The 14,567-nt window shown below is 38.6% G+C and overlaps 1 protein-coding gene across 19 annotated transcripts in view; it reads left to right on the top strand.

Annotated features, from left to right (window-relative positions):
- Nucleotides 1–14,567, top strand: part of BCAS3 (BCAS3 microtubule associated cell migration factor) — a 488,284-nt gene that overhangs the window by 159,142 nt on the left and 314,575 nt on the right. For all 19 annotated transcript variants that reach the window (XR_010593801.1, XR_010593802.1, XM_065573036.1 and 16 more), the window contains one exon: nt 4,765–5,029. Coding sequence is in view for 17 of the 19 variants with exons in the window: in XM_065573036.1 (XP_065429108.1) it covers nt 4,765–5,029 (265 nt within the window). In the remaining 2 variants the exon portion in view is untranslated. The remainder of the gene's footprint in view (nt 1–4,764; nt 5,030–14,567) is intronic.

Below are 14,567 nucleotides of genomic sequence, written 5' to 3'. Positions count from 1 at the left end.
TATACTAGTAGGAAGAGGCAATGGCAGGTAAGCCAGACAGTAATGTCATCCTTCCAAGAGGTTACAGCCGGCAGCAGCACCTGCATGACACTTTACAGCACCTTTTGGGTTGAGAAAATAATGGTTTGGCTCTGAGAAGGTTCTGATGCTTCAACTGCTACCAGATGTGGGACAGTGGCTGGGCCTCAAATAAGTATTCCAAGAGAAATACTGAAACATTCTGACCAGGGAATTCTGTTTTTGAATCAGCAGCGTTCCAAAGGATGCGTGCAAGCTAGATATTCCATAAAACAAGTGCAAGGGTTCCAGGGAACATGCCCTGCATCAAGAATCAAAGAGAACAGGGGAGTACTTTATTGACACTGGAGAACTGGATACCCGTATTTCATCAAGTGTTCTGCAGCTAATTCTGTGTTTAAACAGGAGATCAAATGAGCATTTATCCATCTAGCTATATATATGCAGTCACCCTTTCAGCCATGACTTGCCCATTTTTGTAAAAGGACTGCTCAGTGCACAAGAAACTCACTCCTCAGTACTGCAGGCAGGGAACATGCTTTGTTCAGACACATAACAGAGTGTGGGGGAACACCCACAAACTAAACAAGTACTAAGGGAGGGGTGGAGCATGGTGCCAACCCATAATAATATGAGAAACCCTGTTTAACCCCTTGATGATCACTTCACTACACCCATAGTGGCTACATTCCTTTGCCTTAAATAAAAGGCTTATATGTTATTGACCAGGGAGAAGGGTTCTTGTGCCCCCCACCCACACCCAGTGATTTCTGTGGAAGTCGGGGATGTGTTAGGCATGCTACTGAGTCCAAAGTGATTGAGAGACCTAAGCCAACTAGACTGGGAAGAAATGGCATTAGAACCAGAGGAAAGCCCTGGCATCCCCGCAAAGAGCATTTAATATTGTAGCTTATACGCTTTTAAAAAATCTTGGCTTTAAAGCTACCTGAACTAGCCCAAAACCAAGGCATATACATTTTGTGTGTGTGCGTGTGTGTGTGTGTGTGTGTGTGTGAAAGAAATACATAGAATTTAAAAATATAGGTGTGAATGTTGAATCTGATGCTGACCTTGAGTTACAGAGTAAACCCCGTGAGAGGTCTGCTGTACTTTTTACTTTATTAACATAAAGCTGTAAACATTATAGAGAATGGTTGATCTTCAGTATCCAAACATTACATCATAATTAACAGAAAATGTAGAAATATATTATAAATACATGGAATAATAGTACATTAACCTAAAGAACAGCAATAAATTGCAACGCATAGCATAAACTCCCAAACCACTAATGGGGCACAGTGCAGTTTGTTTATTCTATGAGCAGTCAAGAACTCTGTGTAATGTACAGTAACAGTACAGTGGATAACAGCAGGCTCGACATGATAATTTAAACTTCTTTCACAGATACACACAACTGATTTTGGAAGCAATTGGGAATGGGATTACACTTGGTCCTAACAGCATCCTGACGTTACCCTGCTCCTTTCCTTTCATTCATTGCTTATTGAAAAGAAGCTAAGGGTTCATTTAAATTGCGCACAAAGATTTGTGATCTTGCTATGTGAAAATAAGATATTTAATTAATGCCCACAAATGAAACTGCAAACGTACCATGATTTAAACTCTTCCAATCTTCCAATCTGCTGCTGCTTTCAGACAATGCAGCTCTTGAAGTTGTAGGAGATGTGTCATATGCAGAAAACACCAATGTGGTATTCAAAATATTTGCTTTTGTCCCTGGAGAGTAGGTTCTCTGCATATATTTTCTTTGACTCTTTGATAATTAATTTCTATCTCATTTGTGAGTAGCACTTCTTTGTTTATGGGTCTCCTTCATAGTAAAGCAACTGCAGCTCTTTGCTACCTGGTTTCTAAGTTTCCATCCTTTTCCACCATCACTCATCCCAGCTGGTCACCGCTGTGTCATTGTTTGGGATGGAAGGTAAAGGTCATTTGCATTTTATTTTAAATGGAGCATTTAGCCTGGTGCTACTGCAACCTCTTTTTCTCGAGAACAGGCACATTTACATGAGACTTTATAATTACTTCCTAATTTGTTTCCTGCATGTTGTCATGAGCTAGGATTTTGGCATTATTTGGATTGTTTTTTCCCCAGAATATAAAATGAGGAATGCATGCTGAAAGCTAATTTAGTATGAAATTGTACATTTTTTTTCTTGCTCAGTACAGTGATGTAAAGAGATTATGGTGAAATAAGTTAAAATAGACATCGGGGGGGGGGGGAGTGAAGAGACACTTGCAAGGGGAAAAGTGTGTTTCTCAGGTGAGACTCAAACCAATATCCGTTTATTCTAGTTGGCAGGAGCTGAAGAGGAGAAGACTCTCTTCCACCAAGAGCATGAGACTAGAGCGAGGCAGGGGAGACAGGTGCTGGATGTGTGGAGGCAGTGAACAGGAGAGTAGAGAGGAAGTTAATAGAGACTTTTAGAAACAATGAGGGGAGTTTTGATTTGAATCTGAAAAGGAGTGGCAAGTGCATTGAAGGTGTTAAAGGTGGGACGATCTATTCAGATGTCTGGCATGCATAAGAGGGCAGGTATCGTGCATACTGAAGACAGGAAAATTAGGTTTGGAGAGGCCATAGAAGGAGTGATTTGAAATATAGCCTTCTTCTGTAATTGAGAATGCTATTTTGTATACAGTTCTTGTGTGTGATTCTGACATGTGAGAACTGCCTTCTTTTCTCATCCCGTGATTATGGGGTTTCTCTTCTTTTGGCTCTTGTTCTTTTGTATTGGGCCTCTAATCTGTTTTGAGCAGTCTGTAAAGATGAAACTCTTTTTAGACAAACTAGGAGTTTTAAGTGCTCGTGGAATGACTATATACCAGTAATACTAGATTCGCTGAAAGTGCTAAAACTGTCAGATTTCTAGGAACCCTATTTAACTAGATCATTAGCAGATCATTTGGCTATGTCACCATAATTGAAAAGAGCAGGTGTGTAGTGGTATTTTTTGGTTTATCTATGTAAAGTTGATGAAACATTTTGTATAGTGACAGTCTGTCAGCCAAATATCTTGTCACACGTCACAATACTTAAATCCCTTTTTTATCTCAAAGGTTTCAGGGCTCAATTGCAAACTTACACTTTGAATACTTGCTGCTTTTGTCTGGAATATTTGGATTGCATTTCTGGAATATTTGTCAAGATTTTATCAGTGTTTACTCCAATTTGAGTACCTAGTGTATTGTAAAACTGGCTTCTCTGAAAGCTTGAAGAATTTTAGTTAGCTTATGCTGTTTAATAGTAAAATGAAAACTAACCCTTCACCTATATGTTTGTGTGCCATGTTAAATCCCATTCATGTACATACTTCTTTTTATCCGGCTTTTACTTTTTAAAACATTTTTACGAAAATTGTTTTAGGACTTTTCTATGGTAAATTAAACTAAATTTCTTGTTTTCATGAGCTGTCTGGCAATATGGTGTTGGACCACAAAGTGTGTTCCCTTTTATGAAGCATTCCCATAAAGGAGCAAGAATTTGCTTTCTATCAAGGTGTTATGTAAAGCCTACTTAGAAGAGAATTAAATTCTGTTGAGTTTTATATCTTAGATCTATATAAAAGGTAACTACATCAGAGAGTGTTTTTAACTAATATATGTTTTTCTTGTGTCAGATCTAGAGATGATATTTAAGGAGAAGCTAAAACAAAGACCCATGCTTCTCAAATAGTTCACATTGTGAGAGTACTCCTATGGATAAAAGATATTTGAGCTAATCTGGTTCAGGGGGTCTTCCTTTTTTGTTAATGTCATAGGTTTTAACAGCTGATTCATAAAATTCACTCTTTTCCCGTGGTAGAGTGAAGCAATTTTAACTACAATTGAAATAATTTTTCAGTGATCCTACAAATGGAGGTAGCGTTCTAGGTCAAAAATGGCCCCAGATTTTTGGGGGCCTCAGTTGTGAAACCTGGAGCCTGATTTTCATAGGTGCTTAGCACCTGCTGCTTCCATTGACTTCAACTGAAGTTGTGGGTGCTAGTGCATCTGAAACTCGGGCCCGGTGTTTCTCAAATTGAGCATTACAAAAATAAATAAAAAATCTAGTAACAGCTTTTCAAATTTTTGACCATAGTGTTTAGGTGACTAGTCAAAGCTCATGAATTTAGAGTCAAAGCCAAGAAGTCAACTCCTGACACTCCTAGTCTTTTCTTCGAACCGCTAAACCACATCAAACTATTTGGCATGAATATACAATTTTGTTGATGATAATTTACTTCTTATTTGTCATGTTTCCTGAGAATTAAAATGAGCAAGCAAATAATGGGTGCCTTGCCTGCTGTCAAACATGCAGTTGCAATGCCTTCCTGAATGTTTTCTTTTAGGGGACCAAATTCAGTTAAAAAATTACATCAGGCTCCCGTGGCTTTGGGTGGGATTTTGCACTGCAATTTGTTTTGTTGAGTTGTACCCTTAGAAGAAATGTTTCAGGACACTTTTGAGAAATACTCAAAATACTCCTGAGGTCTCTTCCAACCCTAATCTTCTTCAAGGTGATTCAAGGTGTGGGATTGTGTTAAACGGTATTAAAGCAAAGATCGTTGGTTGCTGTTCACTAGAAATATAAAATCAAACTATTGACTTAAAAAAGCCAAAGTTTAAGTTAAATGTTTTCTGTTCAGACTTGTGTCTTCAATTATAACATGATACCCAACTTTGTTTCAGAAAGGTTGTGAAATGACACTTACATATCTATGTAACTTTGCATTTTTCCAGGTACAAGATATCTCCTTCAGCCATGACTGTCGTTGGGTGGTGGTCAGCACTCTTCGTGGCACTTCCCACGTCTTCCCCATCAATCCTTATGGTGGTCAGCCCTGTGTCCGCACTCACATGTCGCCCCGGGTGGTAAACCGCATGAGCCGTTTCCAGAAGAGTGCAGGGTTGGAGGAGATTGAGCAGGAGCTGACATCTAAACAAGGAGGCCGCTGTAGCCCTGTCCCAGGCTTGTCGAGCAGCCCATCTGGCTCACCTCTTCATGGTAAATCTCATTTTTCTTCTATGTTGTCTGGCACACCTATTCTGTCAAGTCACTACGTTGCTTTTGTAGTATCCCATGTTCAGTAGTCGGCAGTATCTGAAAAAAGAAAATATTGATTTCACTGTGGATTCCAGTAACATTGGATTCAAATAATCTGTATTTCCCAATACAGATGATGCTATTAAAAATGCCACTGTGCCTTGTATTAAACTGCTGCAAATACTGTACCTGAAATCTATATTAAAGTATAAATTTACAGGGTACCTAGATATTAAGGGGATAGGTCCCCTATAAATACTCAAGACAGAGTTTATTACTTAGAACCTACTTAAATAAACTATGTGGAAATCCACATTTTAATAGTCTCCATTGTAAATTAAATGGTTTAGGGGCTTTAACGTTTCAGATTTTGTTTCACAGCTATCACAAAGTCACTAATCTGGTTATCTAAAAATCTCATTGCTCATCAGCCTGGATGGTCATGGAGCACATCTGGACATCCAGAAGATAAATATGTATTGTTTGTGGGGAAAACATGAAAGCCAGGTGCAATGAACTTGACAGGACAGTGTTGTTGTGGTTTTTTTCCCCCCCTTAGTTTTTTTTTCTTTTAACAGTGTGGTTGATAAATTTACAAAAAAGAAAATCCTTCAAGAATTGCCTTTCCACATCCACTCTGATGATGTGTTGCTCTTAGAGGCCATGAACAATATAGAAACCATATAGAAAGCAGAGTCCACCCCCAGGGAAATCAAAACTTTTGGGGTGTAATTATAATAGTATCCTCAGTCCTAGTTACCCTCAGTTTCTTCCTTTCTGCCCTAGGCAGTGAGTTTTGGAACCATCTGTTCATTTTTGCCCTTCTCTTTGATGGTGTAATTTGTTGGCGTGCTGATTGTTGTTTGGATTTAGAATGATTGCTGTTTATTCCTGCTGGTCCCTTGTAAATAGTGAGGGTAACAGGTAATTTTCATTTAACCAGTCCAATATCAATCTAATTTTAAAAACAAGGGCCTGTTTGGGGCTCCCTGTAGCTCCCCTCCCCTAATAGGAATAAGTCCCCTCTGCTGATGTGTAAGAGGAAACCTAGGTCTCTCTTATGGTGTCAGCAAGAGCGAGAGGTTAGAAAGGCTAGGGGATCCCTTCAGCCAGTCTGAGGGTGTTCAAAGGGCCGGACAGATCATGAACACTAGTGGAAGGGTACAGTAGAGGCACTTGTGAAATCCTCACCCTTCCTGCCTTCATGGTTGCCCTCTGTGCCATCAGGATAGTTTTTGTGGGATTCTTGACACACAGAGACCTTTTCAGTGACTGTTGTTTTTAGGGGAATGAGCACTCCTTCACAGGCTAAAAGTTGAGTTTTTTTCCCTTTTGGGGCTTCTCCAATGTGGCGGGATTTATGGATTAAAAACCTTGCCCCTATGAATAGCATTTCCTTTATTGCTATTACAGGATCACCTATCATGATCCTGACGTCCTGGGATAGTCAAGAGGTGGCCAGAAATATCTGTGCCTTCTTATTCCTCCTAGATATATTTATACATTCACAGTTATAGCCTATTCCTCTCATTACCACACAGCAGTTCAGTGTGACATGCTTGAAGCAGACACCAGATTGCTGTAAATAATTATTGTAACACATCCAGTCATTTTTAACAATTGACATCGTATAGAGAACAGGAAGGAACTCTCAACTTCTGTACCTTTCATCCATCCGAGTCTGTTTTTTGTCAAGAGAAATTACAGTAAGTTGCGTCTTTACCGGTTTGAAGTTTTAAATAGATTTAGCATTTGATATTCAAAAAGAAACTAAGAGGTTTCATTTGGCTTTGATTAGTATGCCCAGAGACTTCTGTAATGGGCAGATTTTCTGAACTGGAGAAAAAGCTAACACATTCACACCACAGCGTGGTGGTATTTCCAAAGAAACAGAGGCCAGGTGTTTCAAAAGTGACTTGTGAGTTTCGGTGCTTCTATTTGTGAGTGTTTGTTTCGAGACATCTTTAATAGGGCCTGATTTTCAGGGTTTATGTGTTTGAAAATCAGGCCCTTTTCAGGCGTCTTCAGTTGGGTACTCAAAATTGAGGCACTCAGAAAACACTACTTGCTTCTGAAGATCTTGGCCAAGATGTTTAAGTAAATATATCCATCAGTCTCTTAACAGTTCTTAGAAGCCTCAAATTATGGATTCACTGAAATTATACACAAACCCTCATATACCTGATTTGAAAATGTTCTGTGAAAATTATAAACAGTTGTATTGAATAATTACTTTAAAAAAATAAAAGGAGTCTCTTAACTTAGATGAGTGCTGAGTTGGTGAGATGTTTTCCAGAAATGTGGAAGAGAAGCCTTTTTCGTAACAACAGTCTGGGTGTCACTGCAGTCAAAGTTATGGCAAGGCGAGTCAGTTGGCAAAAGATTAGCAACTTGTATTGCCACATGGAGGTCCCAGTGCAGCCTTTTATTCCTGAAGCTTAGGTAGGGATGGGGAATGTTGGGAAACAGGGATTGAAAGAAGGAGGGTGAATGAGGAATTGGGGCTAGTATATCATTAGCCCCGTTTCGTAGTTTGAGGAAAGAGGTATGACAATCTGGAGAGAATTGGCCCTGTGAACACTGGTTCTCCACTTGTGAGGTAACTCCGTTCCCTTCATGTGTCAGTATAATAATGCCTGCATCTGTAATTTTCACTCCATGCATCTGAAGAAGTGAGGGTTTTTTACCCACGAAAGCTTATGCCCAAATAAATCTGTTAGTCTTTAAGGTGCCACCGGACTCCTTGTTGTTAATCTGGAGAGAGACTCTCTTGACTAAGTATGTACTTTATTTGGGGATCTGTCTAAGGAAGGATCCAGGGATACTGTTTGATGCTGAAAGGTTGGTGGTTTGCTGTACTGAATTGGAATAGTGTGTGTCACTGGCGAGATGTGGGTAGGCATGTGGAAAGAACACTGCAGCCTTTTACAAGAAAGCAAAAGCCTTTAAAAATTCTTATGCCCTCTTGCTTCTCCACCTGCCACCCTCCATGCCACCAGCTGCTTATGTTCACCTAATGCAATTAGCATGGGAGTATATAGTAACTGTGTAGTGTTAGGATGCGGTGTTTTTCTTTTTTTAAAAAGTGAGATGGCTTGGCCACTGCTTAAATTTCTGAGCCTTACCTTGTTCTGCATCAAAATTAGATACAACATTTCAGAGCAGAAACAAATGTACATACGTTTTTTTTTAAATCAAGTCCTAGAATTAAGATAAAATCAGTTTAGTTCTAAATAGGGTGACCAGATGTCCCAATTTTATATGGACAGTCCCTATTTTTGGAGCTTTTTCTTACATAGGCACCTATTACCTCCCACCCCCTGTCCCGATTTTTCACACTTGCTATCTGGTCACCCTAGTTCTAAATTATAGGAATTGGGAAACCATTGTGTTATTTTAGATGTTTTTGTTGTGCCTATTTACAGTTCAGGTGTGGAACTGAAAGGATACAGATGGTTGATCTGGATTATGTGCCTTTTAAAGACTTTTATCATATACTTGAAAAACATAATTAACTGAAGTTCACAATGGACTTTAATTGCAAGGATTTGGTCCACATGTGTAGCAGCTGGATTAACAGAAAACTGTGATGACTATTTTAATCCACAAACTAAGAAGGATTTAGGATCGTAACAGCTCCTTGGTATAATATACTGTTAAATAGACAGATATTATGCACTGTTTTCATTTGAAGGAGTTAGTGTTGTCTCGTGGAGCGTGTGAGGTCTAGTGGTTAGAGCAGAAGAGTGGCCTTTGGGTTCTATACCTTGCTGTACCGCTAATTTGCTGTGTGACCCTGAGGAAGTTACTTAGCTGTATGTAAATTTTCCCCCATCTGTAAAATGAGAATAATAATCTGTTTTAAGGGTGTAGGGTTTAATTAATGTTTGTAAATTGCTTTGAGATCCTCTGCTGAAAGATGCTATTTAAGTTCAAAATATCATATATAATTTAATTCTGTGCTTCTGCAAAAGATGCAGTATGGAAAGTAAGTATGCAGTTCAGAGTTAGTTAAAAACCACAGTAAATTATAAATTAGAACTCTCTTCTTCTTTTATATTAGTTATATACTGGGTGAAGAACTTGTATATGTTGAGCATTTTGCATAGCTGCTTATGTACAGATGTCACAGTAAGTGTTGTTTTACTTATTGTTGATGAAATGAAAGAAGGACAAACAGATTTTAATACAGTATCCTTGTCAGTTGGCTTTTCTTGATTGTGCAATCGTGACATCATGATTTTAATGAAGGATCACATGCAATTTAGAAATATTTGAATAAGCTTTAAGATGTAGAAACTTGCATAGCACTTCAGTACATTTGTAGACCATTGCTGTTAATCCTTCTGTTAATACTTCTTTCATATTAAAATGGTATTGATATAATCCTACCCCGGAAGAATGGATTTTAGTGACCAAAAAGCCTGCATATTACCTTTTGATTGGACTAACAAAAGAATTATATTCCATTCACATTAACTTGAGCTTGCTTTTTATGGCTATAAATATTTTCTGAGCACAATCCTGGTAATTTTTTTCCAGCTAGCTTTTTACTACTAGTGTCCCAAAAAAACAAAACAAAACAAAAAAAACCCAACTTGCGTTATGTATAGTAGAGAAACAATCTATTTACGGTTTATTCAGGACGATTTACAAATTGTTTACCCACACAATGTAAACCTTTATCAGGGTGGGATTCATCTCTAAATGAATCATGTTTTGGCTTTACTCTTGTTTGCCTCTGCTCCTTTTTAGCAGAATGAAGTAAAGGAAACTGTTTACTAAGAGTTGATAAAGAGATATTTCCTTTGCACCTTTTATAGCCAACACAGATTTTGTTTAGGTTATTTTATCTGTTAATCCACCCATGGTGTATTTTTGTCATTCAGTTGGGTTGCCAGATAGTGTTGTCAGTGGTACCAGAGTTAAGTTAGTGTCCTTTTATGGGCTTTTACTATTATAGGACTATTGTGACATCAGTGGACTGAAAGAGCAGAATTGGGTCTTGCATGGCTGTTTCCCATGTGTGACGTGGGAATGGTAACACTCACCTGTCTCACAGGCACACTGTGTGGGTTACCTCGTTAAATAGTTAAGGGCAAATTCTGCCCTTGATTACACATGTGCAGCTCCTGTTAGCTCCAGTGGCAGCTGCGTGTACATGCCCAAGGGTAGCATTTAGCCCTAAAGTGTTAATGCTTCACTTTGAAAATGGAAAGCCCTATGCAGCTGCTCAATGTTTTTATCATCCAGTGTAAAAATTACAATATAGTATATACTTTATTTTGTTCACCCCATTGACACTAAGTTAAAGGTCTTGTTTAACCTACTCATGACTGCTTCTTTTTGTTGATCAGCGATTTTCCTGAGTGAGACCACATCACAAGTGTAAACCTAAATTAACCACACATTTGAACCTTATACTGTGCAGTTCCACCTACTTAGAAACATCAATAATAATATGATGATTCTTGAGCTTGTTTTCTCTGTATCATTTAATTGTGTATTGAAGTTTTTCATTTGGATTTTGTAGTTTTTGCCAAAAAAATCAATCATACACAGATTGGTTCTGTTTTAAATTTTACGCCTCAGCTGAAATACAGTACATAAATTTAGAACTGAGGAAAACAAGTCTTATACATACATGGATTTGACTGTTTAGAAACATTCTACATTGTACAGAATAATCCACTTTCCATTGTAAAGTCTTGTTTATTTTTATTTATTTTTTAAGACAGTAGGTCTTCTCACACATCCTTGTCTCGTCTTTCATTTGTAGTGGTTGCTCTATCATTAAAGGCAAAATCCAACAGTCTGATAAACATACACATCTCAGATGCTTTAAATACTTCCATGTCACTTTTCACTATTTCCCAGAGTGAAACTCCTTTTTATTAGAAGAATTCTTATGGGAAAGCAGAGTTGAAAGGAGTGACATCATCAAGCCTTCCTGAAAAACAGATTGGTTTCCTTTAAGTAACACTCACTTGAGAAACCACCTATTTAGAGAGAGGCAGACAAAAATAGTTTGAAAGAAAATTAGCTGTAGAATAACTTAAAGCACTGGAGGGCAATTCCCTTCGAAGTTTAACTTAATCGCCAGCACTATAAACATGAATCAAAAGCAGCCTATTTGAAATGTCTCTTGTAGGCTTTTATTTTGCCTTCTTGTAAATTATAGCCTTTATCTGGTACAAATAGTTTTTGTAAATTCACAGATACACTAAAGAACGCCATAGTGTGGGCCTGACTCTTTATCTATTTGAAATGCCTATTCATTTGATGAATGCAAACAAGTCACTTTAGATCTGTATTGTAATAAAATATGATTTATTTAAATATGATTTCAGATAATTTATTTTCTAAATTTGTCCACGAATCCTAATTTGTTTCTTCTTCACACAACCATTCTTTACATTGGGTGGCAGAAAGAAAGGCCTTCTCCTTTGAACTGAAATGGTTAATTGGACACCCTCTAGAGGGCGATGTTTTCTCAACTTTATCAGTGCAATGAATCCAGCTTCTCAGTGTATTCTGTTGATTTAGGTTGATGTTGTATGAATGCCATAAGAATATTCTGATTTATCATCATGTTTACCTTGCCTGTCTATGAGTTGGAAACTTAGTTACATCCATTTGTTGATGTCTGAAAAGTTTTAACAGAAATTATTTTACATGTGCCTTAGGAAGAATTGGCATCAGATTATAGTTCATTGTTTTATGTTGGCAAACACTCCAGGTGAACTACTTTTTAAAATAATATGCTTTTGGTTATCTTCTATCTTTAGTACTATGCATGCCAAATGTCAGAAAAGCGGGCCTTCTTTCTTTTCCTATTAATGCAAAGGGGATTTATGTTGCAGTTGATGAGTGTTACCCAAGTAAATCCTTTGTGTAGGATTGGAGAATGGACTACTTAAAATGTATCATGATTCGGTTCTTTACAAGTCTTCCGGTTCTGAGTGTGTTTGTAGAGGTAGGAAGATTTCTCTCCCCCCACTCCGCCCCCACCATATTCTGGCAGTCTTGGATCACCTTGTAGTAATTACCACACTGACAGCTGGTGTAGGCCACTACGTTCTGGAAAACTCCAGGTGTTACGCTGGATCTCTTGGCCAGGAACTTTGTACAGAAAGTACACAATACCCATCAGTTACAGTATGACAGTGGATTACAAATTTAGAGTAGATGAGAGAATAGACTAGGACATATGTGAACGGTTGTTAACTGTAAGCACAAATTTGGGTACTGGGCAGCTGCTTTACTGGTTGTAAATAAGCTGTATTATAATAACGGATAATGAATCAGTGAAGTGGATAAGGTTGGTAGTATCTGCTGGGTCGTTGCTGCAATGGACGCAAAAGCTCCATTACATCAGCTAGAGGAAGTGGAGGATTGACAAGAGACCAAAATTTAGCACAGCAGAAGGTCAGGTAGGGATGTAGGCTGAGAAAATTATATCATGGGGGGGCATGATCATGAGGTGTTTTAGAGGGGGGCTTTTGTAGTGGGTATGGACGTGGATGGGGGAACAAGTGTAGGTTTCAGAAACCGGGCAAACGTCTCATTTAAATGTACATGTGAAAAAGGCACATGGTAGCATTCTGAACAGACTGGAGTTTGGATGAGAACTGTTTCAGGAGGGAATTGTCGTTACTGAGGCAGGAAGTGAAAAATGGATGACTGAGCGATTTAGCAGCGGAAGGGTCAACGCAATGGGTGATGCAAACTATGTTTTGGACATTTTTATAGGTGGACTTGCAGAGGAGTAATGGCACAGCAGAGCGAGATGTCAGTGACAGAACTGAGAGGTGGGAGAAAGGCTAGAGTTGAGAATGGCACTACAGTTATGAGGGAAATTTTCTTGCAAAGGTGGATGGTCTCGGTCTTGGTGACATCAAAATAAAGAACATTTCTATACGGTCAGGTGTTGATTTGTCAGAGGCAGGCGGAGAGGGAGTTGAGTAAAATGGAGTTCTACTCTGAAAAGTGACCCAGTAAAATGGCACGGTGAGGTTCTTTGTTTATTATTTCTGTTTTCCCCCTCAATTATTTCCTATCAAATGTGCACAATTCACAAATAAAAAGATGTTTTTCCCATGAACTGAGCTGTGAAAGTCAAGTTTGATTGTTTTCTTCTTGTACATCACCAGTAATAAGCTTATCCTGCTGATTAAGCCCTCAGCGACACCCATTATCATCTGATTGTCTCTGATGGGGTTGCACATTTCTTACTGATTTAAAGTTGGTGAACTATTATATTTGTGATGTACAAGAAGTAATAGAAGCCACAGCTTTATAGGCTCTGCAGGAGTAAAAAGTAGTGAAAATCTGTTGTTGTTACTATGGACACTTGAGGTGACTACACAAAGGGAGAGAGCTGTTGCATAATGACTGATTACTTTTTCGTGTAGCTGCTTTTCAGAGCGGAACTGCATTTTAAAAGAGAGAGTTGTGTGTCATCAGAATAAAAGCAATCGCCAAGTTTAAACTTTGAAATAATGTGCTTGGGTGAAAAGAAGTAGCGGGTGAAGGGCAGAGTACGGTGCCATAAGGGGCTTTATAGAACAGTAGGTTAGTGTCAGAAGCACAGTTTACCACCAGACGTAAAGAAACAGGGATAAGAGTGAAACCAGGTGAGAAGAAGAGCAGGACAGCATGTTCTCAAGGATAATGTGGCTGATAATCTCAAATATTGCTTGGAAGTCGAGGAAGATGAGTAGTTTGAGAGAGCTGTGATCAGTACAATTAAGGAGTTCATTAACCACCTTCAGAAGGATGCTTTCATTGCTGAGAAAGATGTAAAAGCTGGCATGAGGCAATGATGCAGCAGGTGCCCAGGAGATGAGAAGGCTGTTGCCATAATTTTGTAGAGAATGGGGTAAATCAGGTGTGAAAGGATATGCGGCACAGGTACAGTTGTTGAAGGTGGTGTTTTGATAGCTGAGGTTTTGATGAGGTAGGATGAGAGATTCTTGTTATATAGCTGTTTGTTGATGATGGCAGCTAGAGTGGGTGAGTTGTGGTGAGAAGGGAATAGATGGTATGAGGTTCGGGAGATACCCTTCTCTGTTGGAACCCAGAGGAGGGCACTGGTGCAAACACTTCCTGCTTTCCCCAGTGGTGTATTCCTCAGGGAAACAGCACCTACCACTGTTGCAGGGGCATGAAATATATAGCCCTTCAGCCTGCAGGGTTGCAGCAAACTCTGTGTGTTTGTTTATAATCAATGATTGATTATGCAGTAAATGGGTGCTGATCTTGTCGTGAATATTTTATTCTTAAGTATTTAAATCAACTATGCCTTTTTTGGAGCCTAAAAATGCAAACATTTTAGGGAAGAACTGAAGTGTTAAGACTGGAAATAAAATATACTTGTGTCTTTTAAAAGGTTTATCTTCACTCTTCTTAAATGTGCTGATTTGGCTTATTCTATTTGCTTAGTATTTGTGGGCTGTTAAAATCAGTTGCTTTTTTCCCATCTGAAGGAAATGCATCT

The sequence above is a fragment of the Chrysemys picta genome, chromosome 19, assembly GCF_011386835.1.
Source record: "Chrysemys picta bellii isolate R12L10 chromosome 19, ASM1138683v2, whole genome shotgun sequence".
In the NCBI taxonomy this organism is placed as follows: domain Eukaryota; kingdom Metazoa; phylum Chordata; order Testudines; family Emydidae; genus Chrysemys; species Chrysemys picta.
The sequence above is the reverse complement of the archived record's forward strand: the minus strand, read 5'-3'. Positions and strand labels throughout refer to the sequence as shown.